Source organism: Gopherus evgoodei, chromosome 3, assembly GCF_007399415.2.
Source record: "Gopherus evgoodei ecotype Sinaloan lineage chromosome 3, rGopEvg1_v1.p, whole genome shotgun sequence".
NCBI lineage: Eukaryota > Metazoa > Chordata > Testudines > Testudinidae > Gopherus > Gopherus evgoodei.
In genome coordinates this window covers 65,205,855-65,221,187 of record NC_044324.1, presented here as the reverse complement: position 1 = coordinate 65,221,187, position 15,333 = coordinate 65,205,855, and the positions used below count along the sequence as shown (strand labels likewise).

Genomic DNA, 15,333 nt, shown 5'->3' with positions numbered 1-15,333 from the left:
GTACAGCACCTCACTGCAGGCACTTGCATTTTGCTGGAGGTGACCCTCAAGCTGCAATCATAGAATCATAGGAGATTAATATTGTAAGAGACCTCAGGAGGTCATCCAGTCCAACCCCCTGCTCAAAGCAAGAGCAGCATCAACTAAATCTTCCCAGCCAGGGCTTTGTCAAGCCAGGCCTTAAAAACCAAGGATGGAGATTCAACCAGCTCCCTAGGTAACCCATTCCAGTGCTTCACCACCCTCCTAGTGAAATAGTGTTTCCTAATATTCAACCTAGATCTCCTCCACTGCAATTTGAGACCATTACTCCTTGTTCTGTCATCTGCCACCACTAAGAACAGCCTAGCTCCATCCTTTATGGAACCCCACTTCAAGTAGTTGAAGGCTGCTATCAAATCCCCCCTCACTCTTCTTTTCTGCAAACTACATAACCCCAGTTCCCTCAGCCTCTCCTCATAAGTCATGATAAGTCCCCTAATAATATTCATTACCCTCCACTGGACTCTCTCCAATTTGTACACATCCCTTCTGTAGTGGGGGGGGACACACCAAAACTGGACATATTCCTACTTAATTTATATGTTTAAATAGGTTAACCAGTCTGAACCAATTAAATGGCATGTGACATCTAAAAGGCAGCTCTTATCAACAAGTAGTGCACAGAAGTAGATTTGTTCCGTAGCGCAGATTAGGAGAATTGCTTAAATGTAGTGTGCTATAACCAATGGATGTTGCCTACATTTTTTTCTGCTCATGTTTATGCTGTGTATTTGAAGTTCAAAAGGTGGAACTCCTGGTACAAATGGTCAGTTAACACAAGCAACTGATGTACTGAAGTAGGGCCTTGAAGAAGCAGAATCAGATTGAAAGAATATAGGTGGGGAATCCTGCAATGAAAAAGAGACATAAAGGAAGTGAAACTTAAAAAAGAAAAAGAACAAAAAAAAGAAAGAAACTGTACCAGATGGGTTCAGAATATACGTAGAGTATTCTTAGTTTACTTCAGTATAAATTTAACAAAGAGCAGATAACATGCTACCTGTCAGATACAGAGATGTGGGCAGTCAGGGCTAGTGTTTAGAGCAGGAGTTGGTAACTGGAAGTAGGAGCCCAGGGTCAGAGCCAAAGGTCAGATGTCAGAGCTGGAAATCAGGAATTGGAGCCTAGAATTAGAACCAAAGTCCAAGGCCAGAGCTGAAGTCAAGAATGAGGGTCAGAAGCTGGTTCCCTGAGAGTGAGGAAGGGCTGGGAACAACTATGGGTTTTAAACAGCCAGCACCCTACTGCTGTTCTTAAGATCAGGCTTGCTGATCCCCTCTACCAGTCAGGCAGTCTGACCAATCAGGTGATTCTGCTGCAAGCAAACTCTGATTCAGCTGAGTCCTCTGGTGCTCACTAGGCAAGTAGAACTAGTGGTCCCAAGCTCAGCTATAAGCTCTCGTAAGCCAATATGAACACAACAAATTAGTAATCTTACAAGACCCACCTGTGTTACCTGCCCTTTCTACCATGGGATCCTCTTCAGTTTTTGTATATACTGTAGTTGCATATAGACCCCTCCATCTGCATTTTCTGAGAGCATGAATTTGGGAGTGTGAGCATTTCTCCCATTGTCACTATTTTAGCAAAGATTTTCTCCAGTCTTCTTGAGAAAGGGGCTCAGTTAAAGAGCATCTTGCTTCCACTTTTCCTCCAGGATATTATGAATTCTCAGGTCTTAAAACTCAGCATGTCCAAAGGAAGGAGCATATGAGCTGGTACCTTTATCAGTGTTTCTAACACTTTTAAGGTATATTTACAGGACAATCCTATAGGCTAAACTTCACAGAAAGAACTGGAACTTAATGCAGAATAATATTTCTCTTGTGTGTATGCAGTGAATATAGTGTAAAAGAAATTTGAACACAGAACATACCTACAATCCTAGTTCCACTTAAGCCAATGGGAGCTTTCCCATTGATTTAAGTGGGGCCAATATTTTACCCCTAATGTTGAAAGAATGCTTATATATGCTTAATACAGCAAATACTTTTCTGAAGAACAGTCGAATAGTGTATAAAGTTAACCCTTCTAATACATAAATCCCCTTCTACATGTAAAGACACTGTTTACAAGAGTTCAGTTCAATATAAATTCCAATTACTAAGGTTGCCATTGATTGTACTGGGAGCCCCAGGCATATATGAGTGATAATCTGGTTTTAACTTCACTCAGTGATTATTCTAACTGAGGCTCCTCATGTTTCTTAATAGTCTCAATTTATTTTGCTCATTTGTGCTGGTGATTTCCATTTTCACCTGCTATTTAGCATGTATTTTCCTCCCAAACACTCCCTTCTCCCACATTCCGAGTATCTTGTTGCATACCGAAACACCCCAATACAAAACACTGATTTTCTGTAAACTACATGGAAGAAGATTGTATTGCAGGATTATACAGTGTAACTCTGAAATTTGACCCTACATAACCCACATTAAAAATACCACTGTTTAGGCTGTGTATCAAAGAATTAATGGAAGGACCTAGGGGGTTGATTAACTGCTCTTTTACACTGGTGTAAAATCAGTGATTTAAGTGAAAGGAGCATCAATAAAGATCAAAAGGGTCTCAATACAGATCTGATTAATTGTATTTTTATAGCTGTTTTACCTTTTGAATCACCCACTAGATGGCAATAAATCCAGTGAGGCACACACAAGTCAATTCACTGAACAGGTAGTTCAACAGATTATAGAAAATGTTTTAGATTTATTCTAAATGCAGTGGAACACATTTTCTTAAAGCATATTAGACAGCTAAATGTTTCAGTGAGAGCTGGCTCTTGTGCTATTGTACATCAAATACTACCTTGGAATCTCAGGCCTCATTTAGATCCCACTTATGCTTAATCTGCCTCAGTTCTTGCACAGCACAGATAAAACAGTAGCATTTTTGGCTCTATTGTTAATGTTTTGCAAGCCTGCTGGCATTTTACAGGCATTTCCAGATACCTTAGGGATGAGATCATGTACAGAAAAATAGAACTAGCCCAAATAATATATATTTGTTATTTAAATATATAATAAATTAACCTCCCTAACAATATTGGAAAATGGATGTTAATCTAGTAACCATTTAATTCCTATAAAACGCTAAATTATTGCATTTATAAGACACCAATCACTATAGTATCTAGGCATTGTAAAATGGTGTGCTTTGTGTATGGTTACATAATAATTCTGAAATGAATGGGTTGTAGCAGACCCTGGGCATGATGAAGTAATCAGCTGACATTAGGGCCCCGTTAAACCATTTCCATCACATAACCATAATTCTATAATGCAGGTATATGAAATTAGATATTCTAAATCAACCATAGTAAAGATGAGAGTGACAAGATTTGTTCTGTGTGTGTGTGTATGTGTAAAACATAGTGGTAAAATATGTAAAACATAATGGTAAAAATCACACGTCATATACTGCATTTGCTTTAAGTATAATATTTGATAGATAGAATGATTCAGAAAATAATCTTTAGTTAACCATAATTAACTTTGTGTTCAACCTTATGCAACTTACTTTTTTCTCAGGTGTATAATCCCCTGGACATTAATGGGGCTGCATGCATGAATCATTTCTATTTACATGAGTAAAGCTTGCAGGATTTTTTATTTTTTATTTTAAAATGCACCTGTCGCGATGTCTCTTTCACATATGACTCCATTATCCACTGCTAAAAAACACAAGAAAATAGTGAAATGACAAAAGCTATTTTAATAGGCTTAGTTTATATTAGTTCTAAAATCTCCATGTTCTTTTCTAAGCACCTCAATTCTGCATTTCTCCCCTAATAACTCTTTGTGCTGATGTGTATGGGAAGAAAGTATGACAAAGTATCCTCATATGTGTGCAAAGCACTCTCAAAATATTTTTCTGATGTAAGAAAAACAGTGTCATCCTTCATTACCTGTTCAAGAGAATATAATCCATGGTCAGTTTGTTTATGACAGTTTGGTTATGTGGGAAGAAATCTATAAAGCAAGGCTGGGCTGCAGATGGTCTTTTTAAAAACTGTCACTCTCTTTTCTTTAATTGGCTCCAAGCCAGCTGTAGCTTTAAACAATTCACTCATAGTTAAACTTTTTATTTTCATTTTAAAAATAGCTTTCATCTAAGCCTAGTTATACATTACATCCAAAACCAACCAAACAAACAAAAAACATTAAGGTTGCAAAGTCAAGTATTCAAAAGTTAGGAAATGCCAGAATTAAGGGTGCCAGTACAACCTTAATTTGCATCCCCCTCTTCCTTCACCTTTGGAAGTCTGTATTATGATATAGACTCAATTATACAGTCATTTTTTTTTCCCACAGGCCCCCTTCTCATTCAGTGAATGATAGTTATTCAGTGTTTTTGTTTAATGGGGCATTTCTATGGTGCTGACACCATATTATCTGAGCTCTTCACAAAAATGAATGAATGCATCTTCACTACATCCCTGTGAGATTAGCTGGGGAACTGAGACACAGAGCGATTAAGGTCAAAATTGTCAAGTATTCACCAATTTTGGATGTACAATTTGAGATACTGAGGGCCTGATTATTTTGTGTTTAGCATTATTTAGCACTTTATATGTCAAACCACAGCTCCCATTGACTTCAGTTGGAGCTGTAAGTGCCCAACATTTCTGTACATTTGTCCCCCATGCTGGGCACCCAGAAAATGAGGAACATACAGTTAGTGGCCAAATGTGAAAATTTTGGCTTAGGTGACTTGCCCAGCATTGTATAACATCTCTGTGGCAGAGGCAGGGGTAGAATCCAGTTCTCCAGAGTAACATTCAACTGCCTTTAGTTTAAAAATCCATGCTTTTGCCTCCTAAAATCCCCTGCCTCATTCACTACACGCCTTCCAATTTATGCAATAAATGAAGCAGGAGTTCTACATACAACAATCTCCTTCAATACACAACCATGAATCATTCCAAAAGCCTTTCCATCTTGTGCACTGAATGAGGCAGGAATCCTGTGGGAAAAAATAGCATGTGATCATGTAATTGAAGACTGTAGTATCATGCATACATATGAGGACCCAACTGAAGCTTGTACATGGCAACCCTTAATTCTGGCATTCACTAACTTTTCAGTGTTTAACTTTGCAGCTCTAACATTCATTTAATGCAGTTTTTTAATGAATCTTTTTTTAAAATTGTAAAACAAAACAAACAAAACCAGATAACCAGACTAAAACAGAAATTCCAACACTCAGAACCATAACTGACCCCCAACTTGGGTCATCAGCAGGGTCCAGACTTTTAGAACCATAGCACAGATTTCTACCACTTGATCTAATACACTAAATGGTGGCAGTGGTAGACAGTCATCTTCTATGTGGACCATCCATTAGAGGGGGCCAAGAAACATGCTTTGCCAGCAGATTTCACAGCAGGGGAATGTAGAGACTCAGGACTTCCGAATTCAGCTCCAGGTTCTAAAGAGGAGTGTCCTCTAGTGGTTATAGTATCTTCTGCCCCATCTATGCCAGCCTGTTTGTGTTCCCTTTTCCTTCTATTCAACCACCTGCCCACTGATTCCTGCCCCTTCCCCCTCTGTTTTTATCCAACCAGGTGCTCAATCCCTCATCTCCTGCTCATCTCCTCCTCTGCTTCTATCTAACCCCCCCTTCCAAATCTTCTCAGCTCTGGTTCCACATGTTCCTATCCAACCCCCACACTACAGCTTCTGACTCTCTCCTCCCTGCATATATACACCTGCTACACACCCCAGCTCCTGACACACTCCCCTCTGTTGCTATCAAAATTTATGCTCAAATAGTTACAGTTTGACGAAACAATAAACAATTGAAAACAGGATCTTATAATGGAAAATGTCAGGCAGCACTGCTAGATACATCTATGATATCAAAGAAAGAAACTCTTTGGAATATCAAGGTTGGTTAATCTTTTGATGCCTAGAGTCAAGATTTCTCTTTATCAGTTTGGGATACATTGAAACCAGAGTCATAAGGTGTAAATATGAATTTTGAATGTCTTATTCTTATTATTTTGTGTTATAGCCTTACCAACGCTTAATGATAATTTACATCATGCAATTATGTATATATGCAATTGGCTCTGGTTAAAGCAAGCAGGGAGGTTTCAAAATGATTGTTGGAGAAGTGAAGTAAATAAGTAACTCACAAATAGGAAAGGAGAGTAAATATAGAGAACAATAAAGATTTGATTGCAAGAATTTTCGTAAAGGCAGAATCAAAGTTTGACATCTGTAGTATGCAAGGTCTTGGAAAAAAATTTGAAGGAAAAAGTAGTCAAGGACATTGAGGTCAATGGTAATTGGGACAAAATACAACATGGTTTTACAAAAGGTAGATCGTGTCAAACCAACCTGATCTTCTCCTTTGAGAAGGTAACAGATTTTTTTAGACAAAGGAAATGCAGTGGATCTAATTTACCTCAATTTCAGTAAGGTATTTGATATGGTTCCACATGGGGTATTTTTAGCTAAATTGGAAAAGATGGGGATCACTATGAAAATTGAAAGGTGGATAAGGAACTGGTTAAAGGGGAGACTACAACGGTCATACTGAAAGGTGAATTGTCAGGCTGGAGGGAGGTTACTAGTGGAGTTCCTCAGGGATTGGTTTTGGGGCCAATCTTATTTAATCTTTTTATTACTGACCTTGGCACAAAAAGTGGGAATGTGCTAATAATGTTTGCGGATGACACAAAACTGGGAGGCATTGTCAATACAGAGAAGGACCGGGATATCACACAGGAAGATCTGGATGACCTTGTAAACTGGAGTAATAGTAATAGGATGAAATTTAATAGTGAAAAGTGCAAGGTCATACATTTAGGGATTAATAACAAGAACTATTGTTATAAACTGGGGAAGCATCAGTTGGAAGCAACAGAGGAGAAGGACCTCGGAGTATTGGTTGATCACAGGATGACTATGAGCCATCAATATGATATGGCTGTGAAAAAAGATAATGCGGTCTTGGGATGCATCAGGCGAGGTATTTCCAGTAGAGATAAGGAGGTGTTAGTACCGTTATACAAGGCACTGGTGAGACCTCATCTGGAATAGTGTGTGCAGTTCTGGTCTCCCATGTTTAAGAAGGATGAATTCAAACTGGAACAGGTACAGAGAAGGGCTACTAGGATGATCCGAGGAATGGAAAACCTGTCATATGAAAGGAGACTCAAAGAGCTTGGCTTGTTTGGCCTAACCAAAAGAAGACTGAGGGGAGATATGATTGCTCTTTATAAATATACCAGAGGAATAAATACCAGGGAGGGGGAGGAATTATTTAAGCTCAGTACCAATGTGGACACAAGAACAAATGGATATAAACTGGCTATCAGGAAGTTTAGACTTGAAATTAGACAAAGGTTTCTAAGCATCAGAGGAGTGAAGTTCTGGAACAGCCTTCCAAGGGGAGTAGTGGGGCAAAAGACATATCTGGCTTCAAGACTAAGCTTGATAAGTTTATGGAGGGGATGGTATAATGGGATAGCCTAATTTTGGCAATTAATTCGTCTTTGACAACTAGCAGTAAATATGGCCCAATGGCTTGTGATGGGATGTTTGATGGGGTGTGATCTGAGTTACTACAGAGAATTCTTTCCTGGGTGTCTGGCTGGTGAGTCTTGCCCACACGCTCAGGATTTAGCTGATTGCCATATTTAGGGTCAGGAAGGAATTTTCCTCCAGGGCAGATTGGCAGAAGCCCTGGGAGTTTTTCGCCCTTCTCTGCAGTGTGAGGCACGAGTCACTTGCTGGAAGGCTCTCTGCATCCTGAAGTCTTTAAAACATGATTTGAGGACTTCAATGGCTCAGACACAGGTTTGATACAGGAGTGGGTTGGTGAGCTTCTGTGGCCTGCATTGTGCAGGAGGTCAGACTAGATGATCATAATGGTCCCTTCTGACCTTAAAGTCTGTGATTGTATGATTCTAAGAATTCTAGCAATTTTTATGGAGGTGGCAATTGGCAAACTTAAGGACATAGATGTGGTTGTAAAGGACTTCAATCTCTGAAGCATTAATGAGGTACAGTTTATGCAGTAATGTGGAAATGAGGAAGTCAACATAAGGAGCCAGATGGGAATGGAGGGATCTAAGAATGAGTCAAGGGGGATGTAAGCTGAGTTCTAGCTGCATAGAAATCATGACCATGATTGAAGAGGACTATGAGATTTCCCAAAGAGAGCAGAGAAGATGACCAAGAAGCATTGAGGCATTGAACAGTGGAAGGGTTGTAGGGAAGATATGTGACATCAATCAGCAATAAGAAAGAATCAGGGAAACAGGAGCCTAATCAGGAAATGAAAGTCCTAAAGACTCATACTTCTTCCTTGAGTTCTCAGGAAGGCTAGATCTTGACCTTTTCCCTATTACGAGTATATTTTACAACAGAGAAAAGTGTCATGCTCCTTCCTTCCCATTCCATCTGGTCATAAAGAAGGGAATGTTGTGGCCCCCCTTTACCTATTTTGCAGCCTGAAAAAACATGGAATAGACCATTCATTAGCTTCATGACCACAATAATCATGTAGAATGAGATAGGGAAATGATCTAAGATCTCACAAAAAGAAATATTATGCATGTGTATTAATATAATTTACATGGATGTACCTGTATTTAATGTACCATATGGTACACTACACACCAGAGGACATACCACTGAAGCTATTTATTGCATCTATTCACCCAGTCATTTCCAGCAGAGGGTATGTAAAGCACACTTTCCTCATCTATGCAGACACATAAAGGATCAGTTGTTAGTTTTTAGAGGCAAATAAGTGATTTTATTTCTGGGTCATTTTACAGAGCCAATGTGAAAATATTGAAGAAGATGTGAAATCTCACAAAGGTATATCAGCCCGCCCCAGAATGTTTCTAGTGTATATATGATTCAGGTCTCTAGAATTCCTCCTACTTCGATCTTCAACTCCTGCATTCATTGTCAGACCTGTCATTCTTTATCCACATAGCTTTCTAGTCCCAGAAAATCATTTTGTGAATGTGTGTTCATTAATAAAACAACTTCCACAGCATAATATAAATATGAAAGAACACCTGTTCTTGGACATGACCAACTGTAGACTTCCTTCTCCCTTAATTCGTACAACAGGTTTTATGCCCCTTTCTAAATACACAAACAGATGCTAGAGCAAGGGAAGAGCTGAAGATAACTAGCTGGTCTGTTCTAAAGAAGTAAGCTCCAGCACCTGATACTATTCAGTTGTTGAGCACCTGCTGTTTATGCTTAATGTTCCAGGAACTATAAGTGTTATATGTGTTATATATCCCTTTGACTGTAATCATATCTCTTGTTTTCTACTACACAACTTCTAAAACCCAGAGATGGCTGATCAGAGTGGTCTTATTATTCAAACCTGGCAAGCATGAACATCTGAAATAAATTAATCTCATTTTATCCCCTTCACTAGTTTGAAATCCAGTGGATGCTGATTCACTGCGACCCTCTGAGACCACAACGAGAAAGTTGCAGTGAACTTCCAGCCAGGAGACAGGTAAGGGGCTTCCTTGGCCTTACGTTATTAATATTCATACTATCATTGGGTCTACATTTTTAACCTTTTCCTCTGGGTCGCTGGCAGTTATCAGTCTCCTCATTTTTCTTCTGCTTAGAGATGTCTATATTTAACATATGAGTCTGGGATTTGGTGCCTTTCAAAACAGTCTTATGGTTTTAACTCTTCTCTTGCTTTCTTACTTTTTTCTTATCAAACTACCTAAGGCAGAGATATTTAAAATGTGTGCCTCTTCAGGGCGTGGGGATCTTTGCAAGCACCATGGCCTAGCTTTGCTTTTCTCTCTTGATTAGTCATGCAGAAAGTTAAAGGATTGCTGCTGAGGACCATGGTCAGAGCAGCAGCAGCAGGGCAAAGGGTTAAAGGAGCTGGTGTCATTCAATCCCCTCCTTCCTAGCATTCAGATTTCCTCCAATCCTCATTACCCTCCTCTAAGGCCATTAATAAACAGAAGAAACAGATGCCTGTAGCAGGGCTTACCTTTCTGCTGCTGGTAGTGGAGTCACTTGGGGGGAATTGTGTGTCTTGCGGGTCCTAAAATCCATCAAGAGCAACAGAGTGGAAAACATTGCTGGCCAGCAGAGAAGTGACCATGGCTAGCACTGCTCGGGGAAGGGGATCGTTACCTTTAGGGGTTTTTCTACAAATTATGTGCCTTTGCCTGGCTCAAGTAAGTTGTACCTGACTTTTATTATAAATTTCTTATTCATTGCAGATAAGCCAGACTGCCATGGAGGTAGGTTTTAAGGAAAGGAAGCCTGCTCAGTGCAAAGAGAAAGGGTCTATACAAAGTCCCTGGGAAGCAGAGGACAATCTCCTGTCCTTTTGTCTGGGATCTAATGCCTTTCAAAATCCAACAGTCTCATGGCTGGGTTGTCTTATACCAGCAGTGGTGGCTATAATTGTATTTTTTTTAAACTGAAATCACATTAGCATTTTTAAAGTGGAAAAAATAAGTTAAAGAGATGTAGATGCAATGGTTGCAATTGGTTTGAACAGAGCCTTTCTATGCAATGTGCCAATGATCAGTGATATGGCACAGTTTAAACTGCAAGTGAGAATATCATCAGTTTAATAAGAACTCGAGAGGCTGCTCTAAGAAGAAATATTCCTAAAATGCCAGTAACATTGGAAAAAGAGCAGGAAGGACAGAACTATAGCTAGGACTGCCTGAATGGGACTGGAGATTTCAGACTCTGGCAGCTCCCTCCAGACTGAGTGCATCACCTCCTCCTGTAGGGGCTTGAGGTTTCACTCACAAAGCCCCCATTGTGAGGTTTGCTTTGCCTGGCAGTTGGAGTTTAGTAATAAAGAAAACAGTCTAGTATATTATAAAACTCGAAGGTTACAAACATTCTTTCAAAGAACATGTTTCTTTGGGTTCAAACATATGCAGTGCCTGCTAACACCCCTCTCAGGAGCCCAGGCTGTGGAGAAGGCTAATTATAACCAGGACTGTAGATTTTAATGTACTTGTGAGGACAGGTAACAGGAATTTTTTTACAAGGACAGTGAATATATTCAGAGCAGAGAAGGGCTGTATTTTTAAACTTTTCTTCCTAACACAAACTCTTAAGAAGAGTCTCTTCTGTTTAGGCTGAATAAGCTTGTTAGAATAGGTGTGGAGAATTTCAAAGTGTTATCCACAAAGAACATTATTATTTTTCCTTCACTGTTTTTATATTGATTTTTCAAGGACTGGGCTACTGAATTTCTGATGCAAATATTACGCCCAAATCTTTTCCTCTGCAAAGCTCAGATTGTACTGTACATACACAGTGACATATACACTGGCATGCCTGTTTTGTGCAGTGAGTGAACGACAATAGATGAGGACAGGGGGAGTTTTTGACAATTTGTAATCCTGGTTCAGATTACAATGGACATTTTGGCAGTCACTAAACAAGGGGGAATGCAGTTCAGTGGGTCAAAATGACAATTACTTTAATGATCAGGTGCACAAGACCAACTGTATGGTCAGCTAAGGGCCCTGGTGACTGAGGAGCCCACTTAGAAGCCTTTGAAAGTTCTTTCCCTATGGACTGATCTCCCCATTCCTGTGCCCTTACCCCCAAGGTGCTGCAGGTTTTCTGGGATCTGCCCACTGTCTAACTGCAATTTGTTTTATTCCTTGTCAGAGAGGCCCCCCAGGTCCACCAGGCCCCCCAGGTCCACCAGGGCCACCAGGAGTTCCTGGCATCGATGGCATTGATGTAAGTGTCTTCCATGCATGAGTCACCACAGCTGGCAGCTAGGAATGCATCCTGCACACTCTGAATTATTCTTACTACATTAGTCTTTAGCCCTTGGGATTCTCTGAATTTGGAAGCACTCTCGAGTGGCCTTAATAACCTTCATAGGAATTATTGTTCAGCATCAGCTGAAAGAGTAATGGGTGTGTGAGGTGGTGGTTGTGTGGGAAGGCAGTCTGGTAGCCTGTAAAAAGGATTACATGGGATTATTTATTACAGTATGTGATAGGAATCATATGCAATTATTCTTGATAATCTGTAAAGAACTATATAGGATTATTCTTGATAGCATACAGTAGGTCTATAGAATTATTCCACATAATAGAAACTAATGGGATTACACAACAGAAATGAATTAGGGATCATTCCTGATCATCTGTTTAGCATTTGGCACATGGATTTATTAGTGTCACCTCAGGACGCTACAGGCTGCTGACTGAACTGTTTCTCTTTTACATCCCGTTAGGGAGACAGAGGTCCCAATGGCCCCCCAGGCCCTCCAGTAAGTAATTTACATTGCTTTGCATTCAGTCTTTGTGTCAGAGTGTCTCAGCTCTGCTTGCTTCTCACTCTAAAATATGTTATTACTTTGTCCATTTCAATCATGAAGGGTCCGGATGGTGAGCCAGGCAAACCAGGTGCCTCCGGGACGCCAGGAGAGCCAGGAGCTGATGTGAGTAGACTTTGCCTTCTTTTTTTAAAAAATAATTAGTTCTAGGCTATTTCTGTGGGGAGGCGACCTGCTTCTAAGGTCCCTGGTTTAATCACAACCCAGATGGCCAGCTGTGCATGAGTGAAGGATCTGGCTGCCGTTTGAAAGGCTCTCTCTTACACACAGGGCTGGGCTGGGAGGTGGTTAGAGAGACTAGGCACAGGGTCTGAAGGACTGAGGTCCCCAGGGAGGACTGAGGATTCCAGCCTTTCCTTGGGTGATAACAGAGCAAGGATTGTTTGGAGTTACAGAGAAATAGCTCTCTCTCCCCTTGCTCTAGGGCTTGTCTACATCACAAAGTTGCAGCGCTGGTGAGGGGGTTACAGCGCTGCAACTTAGGAGGTGTACACATCTGCAGGGCATCACCAGCGCTGCAACTCCCTGTTTGCAGCGCTGGCCGTACTCCCGTTTTGTCTCGGGTGTAGAGGATCCAGCGCTGGTGATCCAGCGCTGGTAATCAAGTGTAGACACTTACCAGCGCTTTTCTTGACCTCTGTGGAATAAGCAGGCATCCCAGCATACCTGAGGAAGCCTTTCTGGTAATCAAGCAGGTATCCTTCCCCGTGGTTTGCCCTGGTGTTCTCCGAATCCCCCCCCAAGCAAGTCTCCTTCCCAGCGGTTTGCAGGGGGGTTCGGGGAACGCGAGAGCAAACTGCTGGGAAGGAGACCTGCTTGCACGGGGGTTCGGGGAACGCGAGAGCAAACCGCGGGGAAGGAGATCTGCTTGCTCGGGGGTTCGGGGAACGCAAGAGCAAACCGCTGGGAAGGAGACCTGCTTGCACGGGGGTTCAGGGAACGCAAGAGCAAACTACGGGGAAGGAGACCTGCTTGCTCGGGGGTTCGGGGAACACTGGAGCAAAACCGGGGAAGGAGACCTGCTTTCCTGCGGTTTGCTCTCGCGTTCCCCGAACCCCCCTTGAAGCCGCCCAACAGTGCTGCAGTGTGGCCACATCTAACACCACTTGCAGCGCTGGTTGCTGTAAGTGTGGCCACTCTGCAGCGCTGGCCCTATACAGCTGTACTAATACAGCTGTAACAACCAGCGCTACAAAATTGTAGAGGGGCAAGAGCTATGACAAGAAGGGAGAGTCAGTCAAAGGAGGGGGATGTGATTGGGAGGGAGGGAGGTACTTGGTGAAAGTCCCCTGTGTAGGTGCCCATACTGTTCATCTACGGACAGCCTGAACAGAACCAGCTGCCACAAGGGAAAGGGAGAAGGAGTCAAGCTACTGCATATGCTGGGGGACAGGCGGCTGCAGCAGGGAAGGGTGCCCTCTCCCGCCCTATGTCCTATTGTAAACCAGAGCATGCACACTGCCCTCCACATGGAGTCCAGGTTTTGGGAATTAATGGGAGCTAGGGGCATTTGTGGGCAAATGAAAGCCAAGTGAGATGAATGGAATCTCAGCATCAGGACCTGCCAGGCAGCATCCTTCATTGGCTCCTCTCCTGCCTGCGAGGGTTCTGGGAGCAGCCCGTGGAATCAGCTCCACACTGCTGTGGGATGAGAAAAAGGAGACCAGCAAAAGAAGACTGAGAGACACTTTGAATTGCCCCCTACTGACCAACAGGAAAGGGCAAGACCTGTCTCTTGAAATAAGCAAGGAATCCACAACTGAGGTAATTTCCTTATATCCAGTTGGTGTAACTGGTCTGCAGGGGGTGTTAGCAGTTTCTGGAATGTTAAGAACTAGCCAAAGATTGATTCACTTTGCCCTGCCTGTGGAAGCATCGCATTCACTTTTCCCATACAACACTATAAGGGCAAGCGGGGGCACAACAGAGAAACTTCCTCTCGGGGAACGTTGAGACAGAATGAAGAAAAGGGAGGATATCTGTCTGAGAGAGCCTAACAAGACTAAATGGAAGATTCATACAAGAAACACGCTAGCATGTGAAGGAATACATTTAAAATGTGATCCAATCCTCTGGAAATCAAGGGTTGTTTTGAGTCATTCTTCATGAGACAAGCTGTGATCTTTTGTTTTTTGTTTTAGAGATCTGGAATTTACTGCTGAAAAGCAAACTTTTATTTTATATTATTATTTTATTTTATATTAGAAGAGCAGTGGATTGTGAACTAAAACAGCAGATAGAAAGCTCATGCACAGATTTAACAATATGTCACATACTCATGAGCTCAGTCAGGAATGGATATTTTTAAATCTTCCAGTCTACAAGATGAACTGGGGAAAAAAAAGTCTGTCACATATTTTTCAATATTTTCTGATTATGAAGCTTTATAATGGCTAGTCAAGCAGTAATCTAATATGAAAACTTTATGCATTAAATAATAACCATGAACCATGGAAACACATAGTTTAAGAAGTAAATAACCAGAGGATTACTGTCTGGTTGTAGTGTTAATCAGAAACACTAGTTTCTCAGTAACTTCAGATAGAATGCTAATGTAGTTTATAATGTGAATGGTCATGCATTTGTTGTAACATATAGTTACAAAATTATTACAAGCTTTTAAGTGCCCTATGGAAACAAATGAGGTCAATTTTTTACAATTTAAATGAAGAAAGAGACTGATTGTGCAAGTTTTTTAAATATAGATTTTAGTTATCTTTATAGAATTTTAGAAAACCAAAATATAATATGAAAATACAAATTAATTTAAATACCCAGATGATCGATGGTCTTTAAGAGTGTTGCTTAACACATCCCACTCATTTTATATTATATAAACATTTCCCCCAAATAGAATTTGTATTCCTCAGTAGCAATACATGACCTTGTAAGTGTCAGAAAACTATTGTTATGTCACATTTAGCACATCCAAATTTGAGACAGCTAGCT

General features: G+C 41.0%; 1 protein-coding gene across 1 annotated transcript in view; it reads left to right on the top strand.

Annotated features, from left to right (window-relative positions):
• Positions 1–15,333, top strand: part of LOC115647478 (collagen alpha-1(IX) chain-like) — a 116,708-nt gene that overhangs the window by 14,789 nt on the left and 86,586 nt on the right. Inside the window, exons 6-9 of the mRNA XM_030554208.1 lie at positions 9,460–9,543; positions 11,703–11,777; positions 12,283–12,318; positions 12,427–12,489. Of these exons, the coding sequence (XP_030410068.1) occupies positions 9,460–9,543; positions 11,703–11,777; positions 12,283–12,318; positions 12,427–12,489 (258 nt within the window). The remainder of the gene's footprint in view (positions 1–9,459; positions 9,544–11,702; positions 11,778–12,282; positions 12,319–12,426; positions 12,490–15,333) is intronic.